The sequence below is a fragment of the Panulirus ornatus genome, chromosome 50 (assembly GCF_036320965.1).
Source record: "Panulirus ornatus isolate Po-2019 chromosome 50, ASM3632096v1, whole genome shotgun sequence".
Lineage (NCBI taxonomy): Eukaryota > Metazoa > Arthropoda > Malacostraca > Decapoda > Palinuridae > Panulirus > Panulirus ornatus.
The window spans coordinates 6,236,686-6,264,233 of record NC_092273.1 but is presented as its reverse complement, the minus strand read 5'-3'; the positions used below and the strand labels follow the sequence as shown (position 1 = coordinate 6,264,233).

The 27,548-nt window shown below is 46.5% G+C and overlaps 1 protein-coding gene across 2 annotated transcripts in view; it reads right to left on the bottom strand.

The window, feature by feature from the left end:
* Sh (Potassium voltage-gated channel protein Shaker) overlaps nucleotides 1-27,548 on the bottom strand; it is a 720,765-nt gene that overhangs the window by 682,235 nt on the left and 10,982 nt on the right. The window contains exon 1 of one of the 2 annotated variants that reach the window (XM_071691319.1): nucleotides 2,628-2,869. The exons of the other annotated variant lie outside the window; for it this stretch is intronic. Coding sequence (XP_071547420.1) covers nucleotides 2,628-2,698 — 71 coding nt within the window. The 5' untranslated portion in view covers nucleotides 2,699-2,869. Of the gene's footprint in view, nucleotides 1-2,627; nucleotides 2,870-27,548 lie in introns of those variants that run through there. 2 annotated transcript variants of the gene reach the window in all.

Genomic DNA, 27,548 nt, shown 5'->3' with positions numbered 1-27,548 from the left:
ATGTCTTGGAGGATATGAAAGGAGAACCTAGTATGCACAGGGACCGTGCACAACTCCCACCTGGCTATCTCTCGTGGATGATTGTGGTAATGACAGTGAACCCTCGCAAACAGTTATTATCGTGAGAGAGAGAGAGAGAGAGAGAGAGAGAGAGAGAGAGAGAGAGAGAGAGAGAGAGAGAGAGAGAGAGAGAGAGAGAGAGGGGGGGAAGCTTGGAAGTTTAGAGGGAGAGAGAGCTAAAAAGCTTAGGGTCGAGGTACACCATCAGGCACCAAGTATCTTTATCTTGTACTCTGACATGCACGATCCCGTCTCCAACGTACCTAAGCAACAGACTTCTCAGATATCTTATCACCGTACTATCAATACGGCAGGACGCTGCATACACACACACACACACCTCTACAGCGCACAGTACTGTGCATTATCACGAATCAAAGTTCAATATTCTCGTTCAATACTCGTATATCTGCGACGCTAAGAGCGTTGTGAGGGTGGTTGCTAATATATATCAGCGGGTACACAAAGGAAGGATATATCTTTACTTTGAGGTTGCAGGAGACTGGGTTGGTCATAACACCATCGCACACAAGGCTTAAGCTTCTGTTTCTCGGAATCTTACATGCAGGTAGGACCACAATGGAAAATAGGAAGTGTCAAACGCTTTCGAACGATTACATTGTCTGTCATGCCGAAGTAATTACACGAAAGCGTTTGACACTTCGAATTTTCCATTCCCTTGTGGTTTTTACCTGCCTCGCAGGGGCCCCCGGATTCGATCCTGGGTGTTGATTTGTATGTTATATGGAAGTTCGCGTTCATATGCACTATATATATATATATATATATATATATATATATATATATATATATATATATATTTTTTTTTTTTTCCAAAAGAAGGAACAGGGGGGTCAGGTGAGGATATTCCACAAAGGCCCAGTCCTCTGTTCTTAACGCTACCTCGCTAATGCGGGAAATGGCGAATAGTTTAAAAGAAAGAAAAAAAGATATATATATATATATATATATATATATATATATATATATATATATATATATATATATATATATATATATATACACATTTATCAATGCACAATAATCTGGAGTTGAAGAGTCAACTGCTAAAATTAGGAAAACGATTATAATGACTGGGTAAACTTAGCCAAAATATGGATGGAAAGTTTATGGCTTACAGAAAACGGATTCCTTAATGACAGGGGGAGCGTAGCTGCGGGTCATTAATATGGATAGGACGCATTCCATGTTTTTGTTGATAATATTAATTAATGGTAAACAGATGGCCTATATTTCAAGGTAATTGCCCCCTCTGTGTACCTGCAAATGTATTAAACGCAGTTTTGTAGGGAAGGCAAAAAAAAAAGGTTATGTGTGTGTATATATATATATATATATATATATATATATATATATATATATATATATATATAAGCTATCATCATCGTCAGATGACATTAGAGACAAGCTTCATTGAGGAGATGTACGAGACAAAGGCATCGCCCATCGTGTGACCCTTGGTGCACACACCACCTGGCGGTGTTCGTGTGGACCATGTCCGGACACTGAAGCTCTGAAAAAATGATCGAAGCTTCGAATCTATAGTAAGTTCAGGGTCTAGGTCGACGAAGCAAATAGGGGACAAGTAAGTCTCCCATGTTAAATGGCAGTTCTTAAGACCTTTCCAGATTCATTATATATGGTCGTACACACACACACACACACACACACACACACACACACACACACACACACACACACACACACACACACATATATATATATATATATATATATATATATATATATATATATATATATATATATATATATATTCGCACATAGACATGTACATACTTAAAAGACTAGGAAGAATTAATATCAATGCATATTATCTTGAGTGTAGACTTCAGGATAATAATATGTTTTTTTCTACGTACAGTGAAAAGCGCTTTGCGGTGCGAATCATGCGCACCGTGGCCAGCGCTGTGCGTGACATGTGGTGAAACAACTCGTGGACAGAGGGCCTGTTAGTCAAGTCCATCTAGTTACAGTGCTCTGTCTAATTACCTTGAAGTACTGCTCCTACTGTCTTATACAGACTAGGTAATATATATATATATATATATATATATATATATATATATATATATATATATATATATATATATATATAAAACAAGAGATACATAGTGTTTTTTTATAGTAAATTCATCCAATCAGCTACAGCAGTAAATACTCCGTCAACAGTGCGGATATAATGAGAGTGAAATGTCAGCCATGCACGCGAGCGCGCCTGCCCATTGGCAAGAGACCAAGCTGGCTTCCAGCTCAAGCTTACTTTCGTCTTCCTTGTGAGCTAGAATGAAAACGGTGGTTCGTGTTACTCGTCAGAGTTAAAGAGAATGAAGAACTGGCACAAAAAAAAAAAAAATCCAAAAATTTTTTAGAAAAAAAAAATGATCTAACTAGGGAAAAATTTTGTCAAAATTTTTTTTTATAACAATTATATAAAAGATTTTTTTTTATATTCTTTTTTAATATCTTTTTTTTCTCTTTTGTCTTCAAGATTCAGAGGAAAGAAGAAAGTCGAGGTTGCAACTTACGATAGGTTGGGAGGGATGTGTCTCCGTCCGCTATCATCTCCCAGGCCGTATATCCCAGCCACGGCTGCCATCTCGGTGCCGGGGGGAGGACCCAGTGGGGAGAGGGCGCCCACCTCCCGCCCCACTCCCTGACCTGACCTTCCGTGTCCCTCACACACCGGGTCAGGGGGGAGCGGGCGAGACCACCTCGGCAGATGGGGGAGTCAGTCTCATAGCTGTTGTTTTTTCTCTCCTTCACACACGAAGTGGCACCAAATTCATGATCTCGATTTTCTGTTCGAATCCAGTTTTTTAAAAAAAGATTTTATGGTATATTTATCTAATGTATGCCTACGTCATGCTGGATACCTGCAGGGGAATAATTCTCACGTGAACACCTTCGACAAAATACATTTACCATAAACATCAACTGGAGAAATGTGTATATATACATACACATATATACATGTACAGCCATTTTCTTAAGACCTGGGCGCAAGTGAATTATGTTCAATAATTTCTCTCCTAGAACACAGGATCTTCGCCACACACACAGACACACACACACACACACACCACACACACACACAGCGGGGCAGTCTCTGGCGCTAATGTCCCCACCGAAAAAGGGGGGGCGAGACTTTTCCATATCTCTGGGGGGATGGGGGATCACAGTCGTCTGACATGGCTATGATCTGGACCATTAGGCAACCTTCCGCTGCTTGCCTCTATCTCATGGAACCGACGGCCAGGGAAGGAATGGACCCATGGCAATGCGGTATCCCTGTCATGAGAGGTCGTGGTGACCCCTCAAACCAGGTCAAAGGGTCATGTGAGCCTTCCTTTCCGTTCCAAACGTGTATGTGACTCGTGTGTATATATATATATATATATATATATATATATATATATATATATATATATAAAGATTATTAGTAAATCAAGAGTTATTCCTCTATTGTTGTTTACACAGCTAACGAAAACTTGTCCCCGGAGTTTTATGACTGGCATTATCGTACTTAATGATTAAGTCATCATACTCGAGAGAGGGTTAGTTAATCAATAATGCTCAAGGGTTAATTCGTCGTCCTCAAAGAGGGTGTGGAGTCGTCATACTCGAAAGAGATTAAGTCGTCATACTCAAGGAATCAATGTAATGATAACGGACTCCCTTTCACTCCGAGACTACAAATTAAATGATAATAATAAACCACTCCCCCCACATACAGACACACACACACACGCCCAGCCTTTTGGCTGGGGCCCCCAGGCCGCTGAAGAGGGCCATTGGACAACCAAGCTGTTGGAAGCCGCGACCCCGCATGCCATACAACCCAGCTGACCCACACAGGCGACAACTTCACAACCCTTGCTACGTCTTCATACCGCCACGTCACACGGGGTATGCTACCATAACATTCTCCTCCCTCCATTAATGAATTAAAAAAAATCACAATTTCGAGGTAGGTTTACTGAGCGAGCGTCTTCCTCCTGTATCTGTCCATATTTCTCTGTCCCACAAACGCCGGATTGTGACCGTCGTACGGGAATAGGGCAGCCAGGTACGTAAGGAGGGCCAGGCCAGGCCGTCGTACCCAGGAGCCGTATAGACGTGTTCAGTGGGTCGCACAGTCGTGCCCCAAGGGGCAGGGGTACAGTCGTGCTCAAGGGGGAGGGGACAGTCGAGCTCAAGGGGGAGGGCACAGTCGTGCTCAAGGGGAGGGGACAGTCGTGCCCGTGGGTCGTCCTACAGTCGTGCTCAAGGTCCTGCCCTCGTGTACCAGACGATTCAAATACACTTCGAGTGAAAACCAACGAAACAAACGACGGGGAGTGAAATAACCTGGATTCCCTGGACACGCCAGTGTCTCACGAACGTGTTGAACAATCAGCTGGCAGACAGACGGATGGACGGACGGACGGACAGATAGGCAGACACATCGCGAGGGGGACACGTGAAGGCGATTAAATACCTAACAGTCCTCCACGAGTGTCTGGCGTGGTGGCCGCCTGACACACACACACAAACACAGAACCAACCCAGCTGTTCATCCTCCCCTCTTCGGCGCTCTGGTCGATGGGACGGGTACCCGGCGTAAGCCCGGAGGCGTGTCTTACGCGTGCGTATAAATAAGACTCAGGCATGGCAACACGAGCGTAATCCTCTCACCGTACCAGACTAATATAACACACCTACAACCCCCCCCCACCCACCCACCCACCCCACCCACCCACCCCACCCATCTACCCACACACGCTCATCCACTCACTCACCCCCCCAAACATACACACTTGGCTGCAGGTATGTAAATAGATTAGAATTCAAGAATATGGATCAGGAAATGTTTGGGAAGCTGTTCATATCCTACGTTAGGCCAAAACTAGATAATACGTTTGGTCACCGAGCCTAAACCAGCACAAAGAGCTGCTAGAGAAGGTCCAGAGGAGGGCAATAGAGGCGGTGCTACTAGAACTAAGAAGAGGTGAGTTATGGGGAACAACCACACGCCTTATATCTGCCCACCTCAGAGGAGAGAAGAGTGAGGGGTGACCTGACCACAAACCTTTAAGGTATTATACCAGAATGATGCAGAGACGGTAACCAGTTCCTCGAAGAGAGACAAAGAAATGTGTAAGGAAGTACTATTACGGCAGAATGATGGACGAATGGAAAAAACATAATCACGGAGTTGGTGAATGCAAACAGCATACTGATGTTGCATGACACAGTGATGAATGTTCAAAAGACGAACCCCTGCGAATTCCGAGGGGCCCCCAGCCCCTCCCCCCAGTACAGCACAAATGGATAATTACAGAGAAAGAATCACACACACACACACACACACACACACACACACACACACACACACACACACACACACACACACACACACTGACTTCCAATCTATCTTTTCATTTCAGAACAGAAAGGTCTGCTCTCTGTTCCTCAATCTCCGGGAACGAGATCCACCTCCACTCCCTTCCCTTCGTCCACGTTCTTAACCATCCCTTCTACCTGGAGCCTCTCCCATCCTCCCCCGAGGTCATACCACGGGACGATTTCATACCCTCCTCCCAGCCATCTTAATCCGCCAGGTAATACGTCGTAATCCCACGTAATAAAACACAGGTACGTAAGATATTAATAATCTGATGACGGCGACACATTCCTAAATAGTGAAGATGTTTTTACACACACACACACACACACACACACACACACACACACAAAGAATGCAAGAAACGGATTCATATCATTAGGCAGCAGCGGTCTTCCTACTAGTTTGAATTCCTTTGTATTACAAACGATGCGAGGCAGTTTTACACCACTAAGACACGCCCCCACACACCATGTCCCCAACGTGAGAGCATTTGAGCCCCCCTTTTTTTTTAAATGCCCCGGCGTCAATATACGAAAATATTCAGGTCCTTATAACAGGCCTAGTGTACATGTATGAGAACATCATAGCCCTTATAGGAGGTCAGCAACCCGTATATGAGCGCCTATATGACACGATATAGGCAGGCCTCCGTGGTAGAGAGGTACGTGAGCACCGTTACCCAGAGGGACGATTTTATAATGGCACTTTCGTCTCCGTTTCAGTACACGTTTCCCAGTCTGGGACCTCGTCTGACCGCACGGGGCCTGTACCCATCACGGGAGGACAATGAAGTCGTGGGGATAATGCGAGCTAAGTCGCAGGAGCCAAGTGGTGGGATCTTCGACTCTGCTGGAATTCCCGAGTGAATGCGAGACGCAATTTTCTACAGAGGTCACAAGAATGCTATGGTGACACCACGTGGAAACCACACACACACACACACACACACACACACACACACTACACAGAGAGCGATGTAAAAGAGTGTGAGCACACTATGTGTCTGGCATGGTTCCACCTCCTGCAGCGCCACCGTACGGTAGTACGCACGAACGAAATGACGAACGGTCCACCCGCTATCACACAGTCACCATACCGGCGGCCAGCACCACCGGTGGAGCCATATAGACAGAGGGGAGGGCTGGAGCTGGTGGCCGTCGGGGGAGCCGCCTGCCTCCGCCGCTGGCACTCACTCACTCACCACCCGCCCGTCCGTCCGTCCGCCCGGCTTGGCACTGGTTGCAAGGGATGAGCGAATGATGGGATCGCCTAAGGATGACACGGAACGCACATAGACCCATCGTGGTCGCCACCGACCCTGCTAGAGTTCACGAGCGTGAGTGGTGCCACGACCCGTAAGAAGGGAGTATGGGAAATATAGACTTATTTTTTTTTTCTTTTTCTCGAAGGATTTATAGCCAAACGGTCGGATGAAGCGTTTATGAGGAAGCGACGTTTGAAACGTTTACTGACGAAGGTCAAGGGACGTTTTCAATATCTACCAAGGGAAATTAAGGGACATTCTTAACGTTTACTGTGGTAAAAAAAAAGGGTGGGAGGGGGACATTTTGGACATGAGAATGAAAGTGAGGAACAATTTTCACATACACTAAGGAACGTTTTATCGTTCACGGAGTGAGGGAACGTTTCTAAAAATCTACTACGTAAAGTTAAGCAACAGAAACTTTATCTTCTTGTTCTATCCTCGTTTGTCGGTGGTGTGGTGGCGGCGGTGGTGTGTGTGGTGGCGGTGTGTGTGTGTGTGTGTGTGGTGGGCTGGCACACGTGTGCTCGCTTGCATGCGTCCAAGGCAAATATTCACACTTGCGTGATTGCCCAGCTAACTGAGGGGGTTGGGGTGGGGTTGGGGTTGGGGTGGGTGGGTGTTATATCTTCCAGCGTCTTATGCAGTTTCGACGAAGCATTTGCATGTGGAAGAGGTATGAATGTGAAGGCCCACATGTGCGTCCGCCTGTGAGGAGGAGGAGGAGGAGGAGGAGGAGGAGGAGGAGGAGGAGGAGGAGGAGGAGGAGGAGGAGGAGGAGTGCATTATGTTTTTTTTTTTGAGCGGGTGTTTTACATGCATTTTCTGGGGGAAGATGTGGAGGTGATTTATAACACTTTGATAAGTGTCTAATTGGGACCTATGACGTGTTCCGTTATGAAAGTGACGGAAAGTGTCGTAAGTGGCGGGCAAAAGAAAGTTGGAGGAACACTTATAAAGTATTATCGGATCGGTTGATAAAAAGTAAGATGAAGGATCACTTACAAATGCTACTGGAAGAGTTAAAGTAAAGCAAGCAGAATGAACACTTACAAAAGCTACTGAGTGAGTTAAAGGAAGGCAAGAAGAAAGAACACTTAAAAAAGTGTTACTGAGGGTCAAGGAAAGCTACGTAGAAGCAACACTTAAAGTGTTACTGGCAGGGTTTACAGAAAAGTGACAGGAACACTTAAAAAGTGTTACTGTGAGGGTGAGGGAAACTTACGTAGAAGGAACACTTAAAAAGGAACAGAACGAGTTAACGGGAGGGTCAGATCAAGATAAGCAGAAGGAACACTTGAGGTAAGGCTCAAACTAACTGTCAGACAGAGCACTTCTAAGCACCTAAAGACGAAGTGCAATTTGATGTAAACTCTTTAGAAATGCAAGACCGAACGTTTTGTGATTGCAAGACCGAACGCTTTGTGATTGCAAGACCGAACGTTTTGTAATTGCAAGACCGAACGTTTTGTGATTGCAAGACCGAACGTTTTGCGATTGCAAGACCGAACGTTTGAGACTGCAAGACCGAACGTTTGGTGATTGCAAGAGCGAACGTTTTGTGATTGCAAGAGCGAACGTTTTGTGATTGCAAGACCGAACGTTTTGTGATTGCAAGACCGAACGCTTTGTGATTGGAAGACCGAACGTTTTGTGATAGCAAGACCGAACGTTTTGTGATGAGAAGTGAGGCGTATTTACTGACGTAAATGAAAGGAACATCTTAACAATTCATTGGTCAAGTGACATTCACTAAATTCTGCAAGAGCATTTCAAAAGTTTGCTCCCAAAATAACACTTGTTGACGAAAACTTAAAGAAGTATTTAAACGTTTTTCTGCTGAAGTGAGATTCTACGACAGAAGGTCGCAGTAGGAACGTTTCACGTTTTCGTCACAACGTTCACTGATGTGGAAACGTTTCCAGAGTTGCAAGATTTGCGAACAGAAACGTTTTCAGGCTTCAAAGTGCTTTCAGAAACGTCTAAAAAAAAAAAGAGGTCAAGATCAGTGTTCAATAACGTTCTAAGAATTCGAAGTAAGAGTTCAGAAATGCTTTAAAGAGTTCAATACCTGTGTCTAATAACGTTTTCTGAGTTCAAGGTTAGTGTTCAGAAACGTTTTTGGAGTTCAAGGTCATTGTTTAGACACGTTTAAAGAATTGAAGACCACTGTTTACAAACTTTTATCTAGTTTAAGGTCAGTGTTCAAAAACGCTTCAAAAGTTCAACATCTGCGTCCAGAGGCGTTCTAAAAGTTCAAGGCCAGTGGTTGAAACGTGACAAGGGAGCGGTACTTAAACACCTTGCGTTACGACACGTGGCGTGTCACACCCCACCACGACGTGACGTCACTGCACCCGCCCGGAACAAACCCCGCTATACCGTAACGTCAGGATATCGTAAAGACAACGAGAGATATCAGACGAAACTGGTTGATAACAGCGCAACACACCGTCCGGCCTGGCACAGATATCAACACCTCTGGTGTCCCATCACACACACACACACACACACCACACACACAGCGCACACACAGCACACACACACACATACACACACACAGCACACACACACACAGCACACACACACACACACACATACACACACACACACACACACACACACAGCACATACACACACAGCACACACACACACACACACACACACACACACACGCACGCACACACACACACAGCACACACACACACACACACACACAGTCTAGGATGCGTAATGCTGGTTTGGAACATCTTACGAACAGCTCCTCTTGAGCGAGGAAGGCACGACCCTTGAAATACGAGTGAACCAGCCCTTGAACACGATGATACAACCCTTGAGCATAAGGGTCAATGGTCAAGCCTTGGTGACAGAGATCGACGACCCTTGAACACGATGATACACCCCTTGAGCATAAGGGTCAATGGTCAAGCCTTGGTGACAGAGAACGACGACCCTTGAACACGACGGTGCAGCCCTTAGGGTGCGACAGAGAGCCTTTGACCGTATCTCTTTTAGTGTCAGGTCAAAGGCCAACCCCTTCTTGTGCCTAAGGGTCGTGCTCAAGGGACAGGTTAATAAAACAAGGGTTTTGCTAGCTTACAGCCAGTGACCTGAAACAAGCGACGTTCATAACGATGACGTAAAGGGTGGGTGGGTGTGGGGTTGAGGTGGGTGAGGGGTGGGGTGGGGTGAGGGTGGGTGGGATGGGTGGGTGGTTGGGTGGGTGAGGGTGGTGTGGGGTGGGAGGAGGACATTCTACATGACACTAACTGGTATTTAAGACCCTAATAATCACACTCTACCCTCCATCTTTAAAATGATGGAAGAAAAAAAAAAACACCGGAGTTGAGAGAAAGTGATTTTGCAATCCCAGTGTATGTATACTTAGCTCCCGCTAGCGCGCCCTGGTGAGAGATTACTGACCTTCTGATAAGGGAAGGTTCTGTTTCCCCCAGTCTGATCATGAGGGAGGGAGGCCAGTCACGCCGCGAAGGTTTTGGCATAGATACGAGGGCGTTCTTTCCCTCCTAAACCTTTTCGTGACACACACACACACACACACACACACACACACACACACACACACACACGCGAGCAAACACACAGGTAAGCACCACGTATATGTACAAACACAATTACAAGGACAGAGACACATACTGAACCAAGTGGGCAAAGACCTCTCACATCAACGCAAAGCAGAATGTGTACGTCAGAGCACGCACGCATGCACACCACTCGAGCACGTGCGAGAAAAAGACCCCATAGGCCATCTGAAAATAGACCAGAGAACACCCGAAAACCAAAAAAAGGACCAGAAAGAGAGAGAGACCAATAGACCGTCTGAAAGAAAGACCATAGACCACCTGAAAAAATACCAGACAACACCTGAAATTAAGACCATAGACCACATGAATAAAGACCACAGAACACCTGAAAGACCATAGACCACCTGAAAAAGACCAAAGAACACGTGAAAAAAAATAACAGACCACCTTAACAAAAAAGACCACTTGCCATCAGACAAAAAAGACCAGAAACCATCCCAAAAGACCAGAACCCCTCCCAAAAGACCAGAAACCCTCCCAAAAGACCAGAAACCCTCCCAAAAAGACCAGAGACTGCCCCAGAAAGACCAAACAGACCCTCTAGAAGAGAGAGAGAGACGGCCCACGGGAGGTAGGGTCGGTCCTGAGTATTGTGTGCACCCGTCTCCAGCCATCTCACGGACCCAAACGGGTGTCGGCTGACCACAGCTCACGACCTGATATATACATGAGTCCCACCCCAATCTCAGGAGTTACATTACGGGGGGAGGGACACACTCTCTCTCAGGAGTTACCTACCCACCCGCCTCCTCCTCCTCGGTCACTATCGCGTTACAGAAACACTCAAGTGCTTGACTACTGGTAGGGGGGGGGGTCAATTACGAGTGACCTTACCGGGGAACTCAGTGGGAGTTAAGACTTAATGAGTTACGCTACTGGGGCACTGAAGGAGTGACGCGACGCTCGCCCACACTGCGTTAATGGAGTGGCCAGGACCTCACTCGCGTGGGGTCATGATGAACTACTGTATTTAAGAACACGTGAACAATTTCATGTCAACATGAGGTGTTCTGCATTTCCAAATGACCCCCACAGCAGGTAGATATACGACTCCCCCCAACCCCGTCTCTCTCTCTCTCTCTCTCTCTCTCTCTCTCTCTCTCTCTCTCTCTCTCTCTCTCTCTCTCTACATAATAAGGTCACCGAACTCATTCATCTGCAGAATGAATATGCAAGTAAATATTGCGTGCTATGATATCTCTGCCTTCATCTTACAACAATACATGTACTGAAACTTTACCGCGTGGAGAACCTCCAAGTGATGGCACCTGGAGACAAATATATAATCCGTTTCCTTAACATATATGCAAATTTGTGCAACGATCTCTCTCTCTCTCTCTCTCTCTCTCTCTCTCTCTCTCTCTCTCTCTCTCTCTCTCTCTCACACATAATTAGTTTGTCCAACTTACAGGGGGGAGGGGGGGGGGGGTGTTATCTCTACTTTGTATGTGAGACGTTTCTGTGGCGATTCGTTCCAGAATAGTTGTGCCGACAAGAATGTACAAAATGTACAGAGAGAGAGAGAGAGAGAGAGAGAGAGAGAGAGAGAGAGAGAGAGAGAGAGAGAGAGAGAGAGAGAGAGAGAGAGAGAGAGAGAGAGAGACTCATTTTACAGTTACAAAAAAAAAAAAAAAATTGAAGATATCAACTAACAAATTTAACATACAGGGAATAAACTTTCCTCAGCGAACAAAAGGTGTTGTATGACTGTCCACCTGAACGAGAAAGAAGTACATTCCAACGCATGAATGGAAGAAGACGAAGAAGAAGAAGAAGAAGAAGAAGAAGAAGAAAAGAAAAAAAAACCAAGAAGATGAAGAAGAAGAAGAAGAAGAAGAAGAAGAAGAAGAAAAACAAGAAGATGAAGAAGAAGAAGAAGAGGAAGTAGAAGAAGAAGAAAATGAATAAGAAGAAGAGGAGGTGGAGGAGGAGGTAACGAACGATCCAAGATGCGAAAAAAAAGAAGAGAGAGAAAGAAAAAAAGAAGAGAAAGAAAGAAAGAAAGAAAAAAAACTGCAACGCGTCCATGAATGATCTACAGGCTGGCCAGGAGCTTGGACGAGAGGAACCCACACACGAAAATACCACCAAAAAGGTCACACCCTCCCACGGGGTTCGAACCAGAGGCCAGAGATTCCCAGGCTTCCACAGATGATGCTGCCGCCGGTAGCCAGTCCCTCATCCCCTTCGCCTCATCATCATACAGCAAGTGACAAACAGAAACACTCCCTTCCAAGATACAAAGAATTCATACAGCGACGGACAAACACACACACACACACACACACACACACACACACACACACCCTGTCCTACTCTTCAATAACCGGCCACACAGTCTAAAAGGTCATATCAAATGCTATATAAGCATCCCGGATTCACAAAAGATTAAAAAATGGGCTCTCCCTGCGGGAGGACAAGCGACAAACAATTCGAAAAAACCCCCCCAGCTCGTCGGCCAGCCAGACATGTGGAACACCACCTCGACTACCAGGGGGGCCAGTAAGAACGTCCACGTTATAGCCAACAGTCGAGGGAAAAAATGGGAAGGCCTCCCTCAGGTGTTGAGGATAATTCCAAACACCATACACACACACACACAGACACTCACACACTCCCGCCTCCTCTGACTCCAGCCCATGAAGCCAGTTACTCCAATGGGACGAAGGAGGAGGGACGTATGCACGGCCTTGGTAACACAAGCAGACACGTTCGTAGTTCGAGTTAACCATCCGTATCACGGGTCCTCCTCGTTCAACCGTACACGTAAAGACCCAACCCTCCTGTAACAGGCCTCCTTCCTCCTCCTCCTCTTCGTTGATATATATATACCACACTCCCGACAGAAGGTGGTGTGTGGGGAGGGGTGGAAGAAAAAAATATATATGTATATCCAAGTCTCTCATTCTGATAACTCTGGAGTACCGAGTGTCTCATTTTTCAGGACGAGTTTCCAACTCTGGGATGATTCAGGGTGGCTGAAAATATCTCCTCCCCCTTCCCCTATCCCTCCTCCTCCTCCTCCTCCTCTTTCCCCTTTGATGACGTAAACGTGAGGAAGCGTAGGCAGGCGGGGGGGTGTCGTGTCCCCGCGTCAGAGCATGTCGTAACGAACGAACGCAAAAGCCTGCCTACCCACCACACTGGTCCTCTGCTCCGCCGCCCGACGATGACACACCCACACACACACACACCCACACACACACACCCACACATCATAAGGCTCGCTAGCTTCATCAACACATACTGGTGAGTCTATATAAGGTTGGCCAGCCTCGTGTATACCCAACACGACGAACCTGATTCAAACAGAACATTGAGACGCAGCATCGCCAGGTGAGGTTCGACTGGGTCCTCCCCACGTCACGCAGAAGTCTTATAACAAAACCTCACTGCTCCTTACGCATACTTAAGACACATACACACACACACACACACACACATACATATACTTAGTGTATTTCCCGTAATCCAGAAAGTCGTATAGGTCACCTCCTCTGAGGACAGAGAGAGAGAGAGAGAGAGAGAGAGAGAGAGAGAGAGAGAGAGAGAGAGAGAGAGAGAGAGAGAGAGAGAGAGGATATTTTTCGTTGGTACGCATGACGCCGGGCATCACCTGGTATATCCTTCTTGACCCGATTCCCAATATATCGTTTCGGTAAATAAACAAGTCCATGACAGGGGAGGGAAGGGCGCCCGCGCGGACACACACACACACACACTCTTTTCATACCTTTTCGCCGTTTCCCACGGTAGGAAGGTGGCGCCGTTAACACTCGAGGAGAGAAGAACGTACATCAATAATGGTGTTAAAAGTTCCTTTTTCAATACAGTTTTCGATGTCTCGGTGTAACCCATGCACACGTTACCCAGCGATGTATCGAGATACAGGGCTTTTATCACAGCCCTTCGATACAGTGTCCCCTCGACTCGATCGCTAGATTCGGCCCGAAATTTCATACCTTAACGACACCAGAAAAAGAAGAAAAAAAAAAAATCCCCCTCCTTTTTCAGTCCGTCGTGAAGGGGGTCACTGCATGCGTACCAAGGGATGTTTCTGACCAGCAGAGGAGCGACGCGTCCACGTCGTGGGGACACCTGCTTCGCTGCTTCAATTGATTCGAATCATCTCCCGATTCGACACGACAAATCAAGTGGCATTCGCTTCTCTCTTCCCTCCTCTACTTCTCTCTCTCTCTCTCTCTCTCTCTCTCTCTCTCTCTCTCTCTCTCTCTCTCTCTCTCTCTCTCTCTCTTCAGACTACTGATCTTCGGCTTTTAGACACCCAGACCTGAAATTAGGGCAACAGGATTTATGCCCATGAAAAATACATGGACACGCGACCCCTTCTCTCTCTCTCTCTCTCTCTCTCTCTCTCTCTCTCTCTCTCTCTCTCTCTCTCTCTCTCTCTCAGGTGCATGACTCCAGAACTCCCTCAGCTGGGGAAGGATTAGAAGCAGCGGCGGCTTAGAATGCACAGAACTAGGCCAGTGTGCATCGCCTCAGAGACTTCGTACGAACACGTTTTCGTAAAGGAACTTTGGAACACGTGTTCCTCAAAGATCTTTCTTTCTTTACGTGCGTTTTTAAGGGGGGAGGGAGGGTGTTTCCTGCGAAGGTCGAATTGGACCTAAGGGCTCGAAACCACTCCTCCACCTACAAGAACTAACTTTCGGACTGGCTTACGAAGAGAAGAGACGAAGTTCGCAAACGGCAACAAACGTCATTGTTTTATATATATATATATATATACCACCACTACGGACGACCCTTTCGTGTACATAAAGACCAACACAGTGTGAAGCGGTTGGGCCGCTCGCCGCCACCCGCTAGGTCGATGCGAAGGACGGCTCAATCGAACGTTGTTGCTTCTGCTCCTCCTCCTCCTCCTCCTCCGAGATCAGCTGACTGCACGTCGTGTTCACGTGCAGGTCCCAGGGCCACACGTGGGTTGAGAGAGGAGAGGGGTGTGTGTGCAGCCACAGCTGACCGCGCGTCGCCGCCTTCCCACCCAGTGAGAGAATCACAGAGAGTTGGTTAACGTTTCAGTCCTTCATGCTCATTCCCTCCGCTTTCCTGGTTTATTAAACACACACACACACACACACACACACACACACACACAGGGACGGCAAAGAAGAAGTATAGCACGAAAGCATAAGGATATGATCAGTACGCTCTCCACATCCTTCATTTGGCTGAAACTAGATTAAAACTTAGGTTTGTCATCGTCGTCATCATCATCACCACCGCACTGAATGAGGCACAAAGAGCTAAATGAGAAGGTCCAGAGGAGGCGCAAATAGACACAGTTACCAGACCTCAGGGAGTGGAGTCACACATACAGGGAAAGGTTGAGAGGCTTTCTATATTTGCCCCCCACCATGGAAGACAGAAGAGTGAGGGGTGACCTGATCCCACAACACAACCTTAAAGTCTTCAAAAAACCAGAGCGATGGTGATGCAATAAAGTACACACAGGTCCTCGGAAGGTGTTAAGGATGGAACGACCCCTGTCAATAAAATGTGAAGTAAGTAAGAAAGTAAGTAAATAAGTAAGTAAGTAAAGTAAGTAAGTAAGTAAGTAAGTAGCACGAGAGTTGGTTGGATGGAGCAAACTGAATGGAGACAGACAAAGGTGAAAGTAAAGAGCATATCGAAATCATCAAAAAGTTGTGCTATAGCAGAGGAGGCAGCGAGACGGGGACACAGGAGCGTGGGGGAACTCCTACCCCGTACACACAAACAAACACGTATTTCCGAACACAAGCGCTGAAAGAACAACTACAATATACACCACGACACAGCCACTCACGAACACAATGATGCATGGATATTATGAAGACACCTCATCATTCACATGTATACTAAAACCAGTAGAAGACACCTCATCATTCACATGTATACTAAAACCAGGTAGACTTGTAGACTTGTTCCCTAACATTTCTCTAGACTAGACTAGGTTAAGCTTGTAACCTAGCCCAATCTAACGACTAGGTTAGGCTCGTAACCTTGCCCAATTGATGACTAGGTTAAGCTTGTAACCTAGCCCAGTCTAACGACTAGGTTTGGCTTGTAACATAGCCCAATCTAACGACTAGGTTAAGCTTGTAACCTAGCCCAGTCTAACGACACTCGACCAAACCTAACTCAACCTAGCCTATCTCAAGCCTTGAAAATCACAGGGCGAATCTTCAGGTGTTCCCTTAAAACACACACTCACACACACACACACACACACAAATATGCAGACAAAAACGCACACACACAGAGACACATGTCCAACGTCCACGCTGTGAACACGAGGGACGGACGACAATCGATGGCGGATCTATTATTGCCTGATCTATTGCCTGATAGATGCGACGCCATCAATCCTATCTTCACACAGCAGCTGGCTATCACACACACACACACAGAGGCTACCCCGTCTTATCTACTGTTCTCGCCACACTCGCGCACCAGCAGCATTAACAAGGAAAGCAAAGAAAGAAAAAAAAATTTTTTTACTTTTTTTTCCCGCCCTTTATACGAGGAAGTTCGTTCTTCCACTGGTGTTTTACGTCTGGGGGAGGGAGGGGGGGGGGGGTTAATCATAAGCCTTATATATAAACTTCAGAACAAGTTTTCAACTTCACAAGAATTTCCTTCAGGTATCCTTCACTTACATTTAATTTCCCTTTTCTTCGCCCACTTTAAAATGTGTTTATGTAAATAATTCACATTTTTCTCCAACTTCTGTTGTAATCACACACCACATTATTTCGATTCACATGCTGCAAATTACATATAAAGTTATAGATATATACTCTTTTCACATGTTACAAATTACACATAAAGTGATACGCATATATATATATATATATATATATATATATATATATATATATATATATATATATTTTTATCACGTTACGAATTACATATAAAGTGATGTTTTTTTCTTTTTCTTTTCACATGTTACAAATTACACATAAAGAGATATTCTTATTTCTTTTCACGTGTTACAAATTACACATAAACTGATATTTCTCTTTCTTTTCACGTGTTATAAATTACACATAAAGTGATATCTTTATTTCTTTTCACGTGTTACAAATTGCACATAAAGTGATATTTCTTTTCTTTTCATATGTTACAAATTGAACATAAAGTGATATTTCTTTTCTTTTCACATGTTACATATTACACACAAACTGATATCTATATTTTTTCTTTCTCTCGTCGTCGTCTTCCACACGTAACACGAAAGCTTTTCTAACATGCGTTGGTTATTACTCGTTGACCACTAGTTCAGTACAGGTGTTCACGAGCACAATCACCAGGACCCATCCCCATCCCCCATACACACACACCAGGCCAGTAGAACTATCTCATTTTCTTTTCTCTCTCTCTCTTTCTTTTTTTTTCCGTGCACGTGAGAGAGAGATGGCCAACGTCTCGTTGTTGCTGTACCGGTGGTTATCTTCTGTTGTTGTTGTTGTTGTTGTTGTTGTTCTAGTTGTTGTTATTTTCCATGTCGACACCAACATTATCCAAGGCTGTTCAGCAAATGATTATATTTTACCTTCACCCCACGTACAGCCAGCGTTACGTCCAGCCTTCACACACATAAAAAAAATATATATAGATATATATACACAATTTCTCTACGCCTCTCTCTCTTTCTTTCTTTCTTTCTCTCTCTCTGTCTCACACTTCGTTGTCTAACGCTAAAGTTCCTCGCTTTCTCTCTCGCTTTCTTTGGGCTACTAGTTTTCTATACGCTAACTTCAAAGCTGCACGCGCGTGCATCCGAAGGGTTGAGGGTAGATATCCAAACGAGGGTGTGAGCGTGTGTATGTGTATATGTAAGGGGTTGCGTGTGTGTGTAAGTGTACGTGTGTGCGAAGGGTGTGTGTGAGAGAGAGACAGAGAATGAAAGAGAGAGAGAGTAAAACGGAGCGTGTGTCTGTTTTATATGGGGTATAGGGTTGCGTGTGCGAGTGTGTGTGTGTGTGTGTGTGTGCGAGAACGCGGGGATATTTTGTGCGTGCGTGTGTGAGTGCGTGCGTCTGTGTGAGTGCGTGCGTGTGTGAGTGTGTGTGACGGAGGGGACCTGCGTTGTGTAGCGGTGCCTAGGACCAAGTGAGACCAGCCGTGGTCGGAGACCCGGAGTCTACTACACGCGCGCCCTCCCGCCTTCCTCCCTCCACCACCACCACCACCACCACCACCACCACCATCGCCGCCTCCACCACCACCATCGCCACCACTATCGCCGCCGCCTCTACCACCACCACTACCACCATAATCACCATCACACCTCCACCAACACCCTCACTTCCTCATCACCACCTACCACCATTATTGCAACATCTACCACCATCACCACCATCCATGCAACACCTTCCAACATCACCACCATCCATGCAACACCTACCACCATCACCACCATCCATGCTACACCTACCACCATCACTGCAACACCTACCACCATCACCTCATTCCATGCAACACCTACAACAATTGCGAACACCGGCATCAACACATACAGCGAACGCGTCACTCAAAACACCAACATGGAAAACGAGACGTCGTCAAAGTTTCGTCCAAACGTTTCAGTTTCAGGTCCCGAAGTGGTGGAGAACAACAGAAAACGTCACGCGCGGAACTCTATATAATTTTCTTTTTTTTTTCACAGTGTCAGAGACAACAGAAAACGCAGTACGGGCGGGTCTCGTTTCATTGTGATGGCCGCCCACGGGCTTATCACTTGGCATGTCTGCTCTACGGTTGGCTAAATGATAAGGGGATGATGTTTATGGCGCAGGGCGGGGGGGGGGGGAGGGCTCTACTGTCACAGAGGCGGTGATGGAGGGGGGGGGGGGCGGGGTTGGCAGTGGCAGTGGTGGCAGAGGAACGTGTGTGTGTGTGTGTGTGTGTGGTGGGGGGATGGATGGTGAGGTCGTGGATTTTCTACCCCCCAACACCCCCACTTTGCCTTCCTTATGAAGCGCGCCAGTACGACCCTTGGGTACGACGGCCTTGAGTACGTACCGTCGTGTTAAAGGGTAGTACCGTCGTGCTCAAGGGTCGTACCGTCGTCTTAAAGGGTTGTACCGTCACGCTCAGGGGTCGTACCGTCGTGCTCCAGGGTCGTACCGTCGGGCTCAAGGGTCGTACCGTCGGGCTCCAGTGTCGTACCGTCGGGCTCAAGGGTCGTACCGTCGTGCTCAAGGGTCGTACCGTCGGGCTCAATGGTCGTACCGTCGTGCTCCAGGGTCGTACCGTCGGGCTCAAGGGTCGTACCGTCGGGCTCAAGGGTCGTACCGTCGTGGTCCAGGGTCGTACCGTCGGGCTCAAGGGTCGTACCGTCGGGCTCAAGGGTTGTACCGTCGGGCTCAAGGGTCGTACCGTCGGGCTCCAGGGTCGTACCGTCGGGCTCCAGGGTCGTACCGTCGGGCTCCAGGGTCGTACCGTCGGCCTCAAGGGTCGTACCGTCGGGCTCAAGGGTCGTACCGTCTGGCTCAAGGTCGTACCGTCGGGCTCCAGGGTCGTACCTTCGGGCTCAAGGTCGTACCGTCGGGCTCAAGGGTCGTACCGTCGGGCTCAAGGGTCGTACCGTCGGGCTCAAGGGTCGTACCGTCGGGCTCAAGGGTCGTACCGTCGGGCTCAAGGGTCGTACCGTCGGGCTCAAGGGTCGTACCGTCGGGCTCAAGGGTCGTACCGTCGGGCTCAAGGTCGTACCGTCGGGCTCAAGGTCGTACCGTCGTGGTTTGAGGATAAATGAAAAAAATAATTCCACTCCTCTCTTTGGGGCGCCAGTCGCCAAGAATAATAATCTGTGATATTCAAAGGAAATTAATCTGCAGCGGCATATGTGGTAGATATGTGGTAGATATGTGGTAGATATGTGGTAGATATGTGGTAGATATACGCAGGAGAGAGAACTGTTTCCTCTCGGGACATGGCAAGGGCTGGCGCACTCCTCGCCTACACACACACACAAGCGTGCATGTATACGCTCATGAGCGCGCACGCATGCACACATACATACTCAAGAGACGCGCAGGCATACACACACGAGAGAGAGAGAGAGAGAGAGAGAGAGAGAGAGAGAGAGAGAGAGAGAGAGAGAGAGAGAGAGAGAGAGAGAGAGAGAGAGAGAGAGAATGAATAAATATGTGCCTTTTACTTCGACATTCTCCAGCCCCGAACAGAATACTATCTTCACCTCTCACTTGTGAATACAAATAAATACGAGAGGTCACACACACACACACACACACACACACACACACACACACACACACACACACACACATACACACACACACCAGTGAGTGTGGACCTCCCTCCCCGTACAGTCTACTGGCACTTCCTCTCCCGTACTGTACAAATATGCACTACCCACCACCTCAGGATCTTATGAATAAGCCAGTGTTGGTGTCGGTGTCTCTGTTTGAAAAGGAAAACAAAAAGTCAACATTTACTGACGCCTGTTGACAAGGTGATACAGGAAACCGCTGCTTGCCTTCACACGAGGAAAACGGAGCCAGTCCCTGGCTTCATTTCTTTGGCGAAGAAAACGACAGGCACATCAGGATACTTCGAGAGAGAATTGGACATCATAACTCTTAGTAACAACCAATTACAGCGGTTGTGACGACTCCTACTCTCTATCCCAAACTATTACGGTTCGTTAAGAAAAAAAAATATATTTCCTGTATGAGGAACACAAATTCCTGTTCATGTATTTCAATTCTGTATATTTTCTTTCTTTTTTTTTTCATCGATAAATCACACCGGTAACCAAACTAGGGCTTGAGAATACACGCTCATTACTTGTGGCCAATTAGAACTCGTAACTTGCCCTCCGGGGAACGGCAGCGTCTCTCTCTCTCGTCGGCGCGACACGGTACGATGGCACGGCCCCTCGAGCACGACACCTGCGGGCCTTGACCACGACGGCACAACCCTCCTGAGCATCTCCCGACGGTGCTACTCGTAGTTAGGATGGCCTCAACCTCGACTGAGGGGACGAAACGCGGTTCGTAACCACGTGGAGGACCAGCTGAGCCGGACGAATCCTCACACCCAGGACCACAGGGACGATCAACAGCTCCATCCAAGTGGTCGGAAGATGCAGTTGAGAGGAAGAAGAAGAAGAAGAAGAAGAAGAAGAAGAAGAGGAGGAGGAGGAGGAGGAAGACATTAAAGAATAAGGGCTTGCATTGAGTGGGTCCATTCAACAGCATTTGAGATGAAGGACCGGCGAACATTCGCACAGAAGATGACACGAAGAAATTATTTTTAGAAAAAAATCAATACGTGCTGTGGTCAGGGACTTTCGACCACCAAGCCTGAACTTAAGAGTAGCCAGAGGGAGTTAGTGATACATGACGAACACACACACACACACACACACACACACACACACACACACACACACCCGCGCACACACACACACACACACACACACACACACACACACACACACACACACACACATATGTACAGCATCTGGATCTGTCAAGAGCGTCCGGTGGAACCCGGACCTAGTGCTATCTCCCGGTAAAACACGGTTTACCTGGAAGGCTAACCAACACGCCTCAGTGAGCAACCACGTATCTCTTCCTCCCAGAGTCTCCTCCTGTAGTGTCACGGACGACAAGGGTCTGGGAGAGAGGGCTTGGTCGAAGGTGTAGCCAGACCTCCGTCTCGATAGGTAGATGATTCAACCAGTCCTCTCTGTCTCGACAGGTAGATGCTTCACCCAGCCCTCCGTCTCAACAGGTAGATGATTCAACCAGCCCTCCGTCTCAACAGGTAAATGAATCAACCAGCCCTCCGTCTCGACAGGTAGATGATTCACCTAGCCCCTCGTCTCGACAAATATATGATTCAACCAGCCCTCTGTCTCGACAGGTAGATGCTTCACCCAGCCCTCCGTCTCGACAGGTAGATGCTTCACCCAGCCCTCCGTCTAGACAGGTAGATGCTTCACCCAGCCCTCCGTCTCGACAGGTAGATGATTCAACCAGCCCTCCGTCTCGACAGGTAGATCCAACACCCAGCCCTCCGTCTCGACAGGTAGCTGTGGCCGTCCCTCTTGCCTCAAAGACCGAGGCATCGTTACTGTCTTCGACCACACTCGTCCAGGAGACTTAAAAGAAACTCGAGACCTGTCGCCCCAAAAAAAAGATGCGAGAGAGAGAGAGAAAAACCTCCCCCCGCTCTACACCAGTAGCACTAATGCCGTTGGGAGTGCATCTCCAAGCATAAGCGATGTACCCTGAATTTTCCAATATATATATAGAGAGAGGAGTGTGTGTGTGTGTGTGCGATCATGGCTTTCCCCGCGGGTAGCCTGTAAATGGTGGGGATTATGCATATCGCTTGTCCCACCAGATGGAAGGCCAAAAACCCGATACAACCAGACGAGATCTGCATGGTAATGGTCAAGGAGGAGGAGGAGGAGGAGGAGGAGGAGGTGAGACGGACTTCGCCCAGAAGCAGCACTAGCACCACCGCCATGGGCGAGTTTGGCAGCTTTATATGATGCTCCAGCTGCCCTGCAAGTGGTGAGGAGTGGAGGTTGTAGATGGAGGGGAGCGAGGCGAGAGGGAGGGGAGTGAGTGAGGGTGGGGAGGAGGGAGGGGAGGAAGGCACAGGAAGAAGGTTAGGCATAAAAGTTTTGGACGAATGAGCCAAGGACGGGATGGGAGTAAGGGAGACTTAAAATATGTCCCTCCTTCTCTTTGTAGATCTTCAAAATCTATTCTTCTTCTACTTCTTCTTCTTCTTCTCCTTCTTTCATCTCATCCACGGAATAATTCTTTCCTAACGAACCAAAATTCACCAACACGCGAGAAACAGTGGTCATTCTTGTACAGAGTCAACAGAAGGAAACGAAAGCTTCTCGGTTCCAAACGTCACCTCAGATGAACCAATAGATCAACAGAGACAACCAACTTCTGTAGGAGAGGGCACGGCTCTTGAGCACGACGACGTGGCCCTTGAGCACGACGATGTGGCCCTTGAGCACGACGACGAGGCCCTTGAGCACGACGACGTGCGACTCTTGAGCACGACGACTAGGCCCTTTGAGCACGACGACGAGGCCCTTGAGCACGACGACGAGGCCCTTGAGCACGACGACGTGGCCCTTGAGCACGACGACGTGGCCCTTTAGCACGACGACGTGGCCCTTGAGCATGACGACGTGGCCCTTGAGGAAGACGACGTGGCCCTTGAATACGACGATGTGGCCCCTGAGCGCGACGACAAGAACCATGAACAAGCCGGTTCGAGCCCCCGAGGAGGGCTACCGTAAGACTCCTGAGCGCGAGTGTCCGACCCTTGAGCACGATCTCGAGACGTCGTGCTATCAAGGGGTCGTCTCCTCGACGCTCAAAGATTTACATACAACCACAAATATGACTTACAAAGAAATCAATACCATTCGTGTTTCAACTCTTCCCCAAAACGACCGGTAGTTAAAAGATGGTAACGACTCGCCTGTATTGAACATGATCAATTTCTGCAATGAAAGAGAAAGGCCGTAATCATGCAATGAACATAAGACATCCTATCTATATATAAAGAGGGAGAGGCGCGTCGCTCACAAGATAAGGGGAGGGGCTGAGCGGTCGGTCTCTCTCTACAGATACACTGGTAGTAATGTGTTGATCACCGAAGATAACAAGTGGTTGAGTGTGGCAAGGGCCGCAAGGACAGCCAGAGATGAATGTGGTCTTTAGAATCGTCATCCTCCTCAGCGTTTGAGGAAGGAGTTTAAGGATTCCTCGCTGGTTGGACGTACAGGAGCTCGACGATGACGGCCCTTTGATGACCCTGATTAGTCGATGGGCCTTCTTCAATAAGGCTTAACTAACCAACCATCGGATGGGGCTGTTAGGATCTCTAGGGGTCTGTGCGAGTATCGCAAGACCACGATGCGGGCGAGGCTTAGAAGTGCAATCCCGTGTGTGTGTGTGTGTGTGTGTGTGTGTGTGTGTGGTGTGTGTGTGTGTGTGTGTGTGTGTGTATTAGCGAGATAACGCTGGACGACTTGACTGTGGACCCTGGATTTACGAGGCACTGCTTGGGAATCCTGTGGTCTGGGGTGGTGACGGCGCCCAAGTAACATTCCAGAGCGGTGGCTCTGATGTCGTGGATGCTGTTGCAAGTTGCTGCCACACACACACACACACACACACACACACACACTCTCGGAGCCTCCCTTCACTTGTGTTCTACGGCCTGTGAGACATGTTGGAGGGCACTGCCACTGCAGATGGCCTCCTCCCTCACCACACGTGCTTGCTCCCCATGCGGGAAGATAATGCCCAAGAACCACTTCCGCTCTCCCTCCTATCGTGTCCCTCAACACGTGCCTTACTTACAGACCATCAGGTCTTCTGTCCCTCAACACGTGCCTTACCATCAGGTCTTCTGTTATCTGGTTTTTCTTTATGTACTGTCCTCCGGCACATAACCTTATCATAGACCATTAGGTCTTCTGTTATCTGGTTTTTCTTTATGTACTGTCCTCCGGCACATAACCTTATCATAGACCATTAGGTCTTCTGTTATCTGGTTTTTCTTTATGTACTGTCCTCCGGCACATAACCTTATCATAGACCATTAGGTCTTCTGTTATCTGGTTTTTCTTTATGTACTGTCCTCCGGCACATAACCTTATCATAGACCATTAGGTCTTCTGTTATCTGGTTTTTCTTTATGTACTGTCCTCCGGCACATAACCTTATCATAGACCATTAGGTCTTCTGTTATCTGGTTTTTCTTTATGTAATGTCCTCCGGCACATAACCTTATCATAGACCATTAGGTCTTCTGTTATCTGGCTCCCCCCCAATACTGCCCTCTAGCATATAACCTAATCATAGACCATCAGGTCTTCTGTTATCTGGTTTTCTCTATGTACTGTCCTCAGCAAAGACCATCAGGTCTTCTGTTATCTGGCTCTCCCAAATACTGCCCTCCAGCATATAACCTAATCATAGACCATCAGGTCTTCTGCTATGTACTGTTATGTACTGTCCTCCAACACATGACCTCAGCAAAGACCATCAGGTACTCTGTCATCTGGTACACCCATGTACTCCCAATCTTCTCTAAACTTCTTCTCTCACTCACACATGCTTGCCATAACAACACTTCGGGTCAGGCTGGTCCCATCCACATTTCGGGACACCAACACTTTATGAGCCGCAAGTGAGAAGCCGTTTTCTGTCAATTGTAACTATTCACGCAGAGCAGAGAACGACAAAAGGTCTATTTTCCCCATTTTCTTTCACAGAAAATAAAGAATGGAAAAAAAAATTGGATTGTCTCGCCAGCACGAAAAGAGAGAGAAGGAGGAGAGTGCAAGTGAGGAAGCTCAGAAGAAGAACACAGAATACCACGGGGAGATAATGAGAGAGAGAGAGAGAGAGAGAGAGAGAGAGAGAGAGAGAGAGAGAGAGAGAGAGAGAGAGAGAGAGAGAGAGAGAGAGAAGAGAATCAATCTTTTTTTTTTCCCACCTAATCCAAAAATATTCATAGAATTAGAATCCGCCGAGGGACTGAATTCTCCGTCTAATCTTGAGGAACAGGACTCACCGAGATAACACGTCATCATCATCCCAGACAGCTTCTGTTGTCCCAAGATAACATCTCTGGCACACACGACACACAGCGACCAGACAGTCATGCTCCAAGACTGTGTAATACATTCATACAACGGTAAAAATATACGAATAAAAATCTATTATACAAACCACAGATAAAGCCATACATGCTATACACATTATGTATATATTGAATGATTGCCATTGTTTTACTTGAGGCACAGAATAGAAAAAAAAATAGTTGGATATATGGAGTTCTTATTGTATCTCCCCTGATGCTGTGATTATGACACGAAAGTGCACTTGGGAATCTTATGTTTCATTTCCCCATGGGCTCACAGAAAAAAAGTAAATAAATGAATAAATAAATAAATAATAAATATATATATATATATATATATATATATATATATATATATATATATATATATATATATATATATATATATACACCGTGTCAAAACAATTTTGTTTCCTCCTGATATGCTAAAAACAAACCACTAAAAACGTATCCCGTAATTACACTGTAATAAACAATATGACAATTGTGTAAAAGTTATAGTGCGACCGAAAAAAAAAGAGCAATAAACAATACTGCGCCAATATGATGTTTCTATTGCCAAAACACAACACATACATCCTACGAGAGAATGAAAGTCATAGCATATATATATATTTCAAACTGAAGGTTAAATTATACCAGATTAGAAGATAATTATTCAAATTACACAGTAACAAATACCAGACAGTTTCATACATATATATATATATATATATATATATATATATATATATATATATATATATATATATATATATATATATATATACATACATACTGACTGTCATATTTCTTTCTTGTATCTCCCCTGATGATGTGATTATTACACGAAAGTGCACTTGGGAATTTATCGTGTTTTATTTCCCCGTGGACTCATAGGAATATATATATATATATATAAGACAACTAGTCACAAAACCTTTAAAGATAAACTAATCTATTACAGGCGAGAGGCCTTATCCCTAGAGCATGTAAATAGAATCTACAATGACGACCAAAACTTTAAGAGGAAATGATTCATTTACAAACTTTGATGAAATTCATATTTACAGAGTTGGAAAACTCCACACATAATCCTGGGACGAGTCCGGGACACGTTCTGTCCGTCGTAGATTGAGTCATGAAGTGAACTAGTTTCTCTCTCTCTCTCTCTCTCTCTCTCTCTCTCTCTCTCTCTCTCTCTCTCTCTCGTCACTCTACTCACGAAAGCAAATGAGATGACGTGTTTGTAAATGCAAGTCTGTGTCACTGGCAAGGACCAAGGGCGGTGGAAATATTACCGGACCTCATAAATTTTCGATACCATTCGCCCATCGAAACCCAAAGTGCTCTTAAACTACATCGGAACCCTAAGTGTTCTCAAACTACATCGAAACCCAAAGTGTTCTCAAACTACATCGAAACCCAAAGTGTTCTCAAACTACATCGAAACCCAAAGCGTTCTCAAACTACATCGAAACCCAAAGTGTTCTAACTACATCGAAACCCGAAGTGTTCTCAAACTACATCGAAA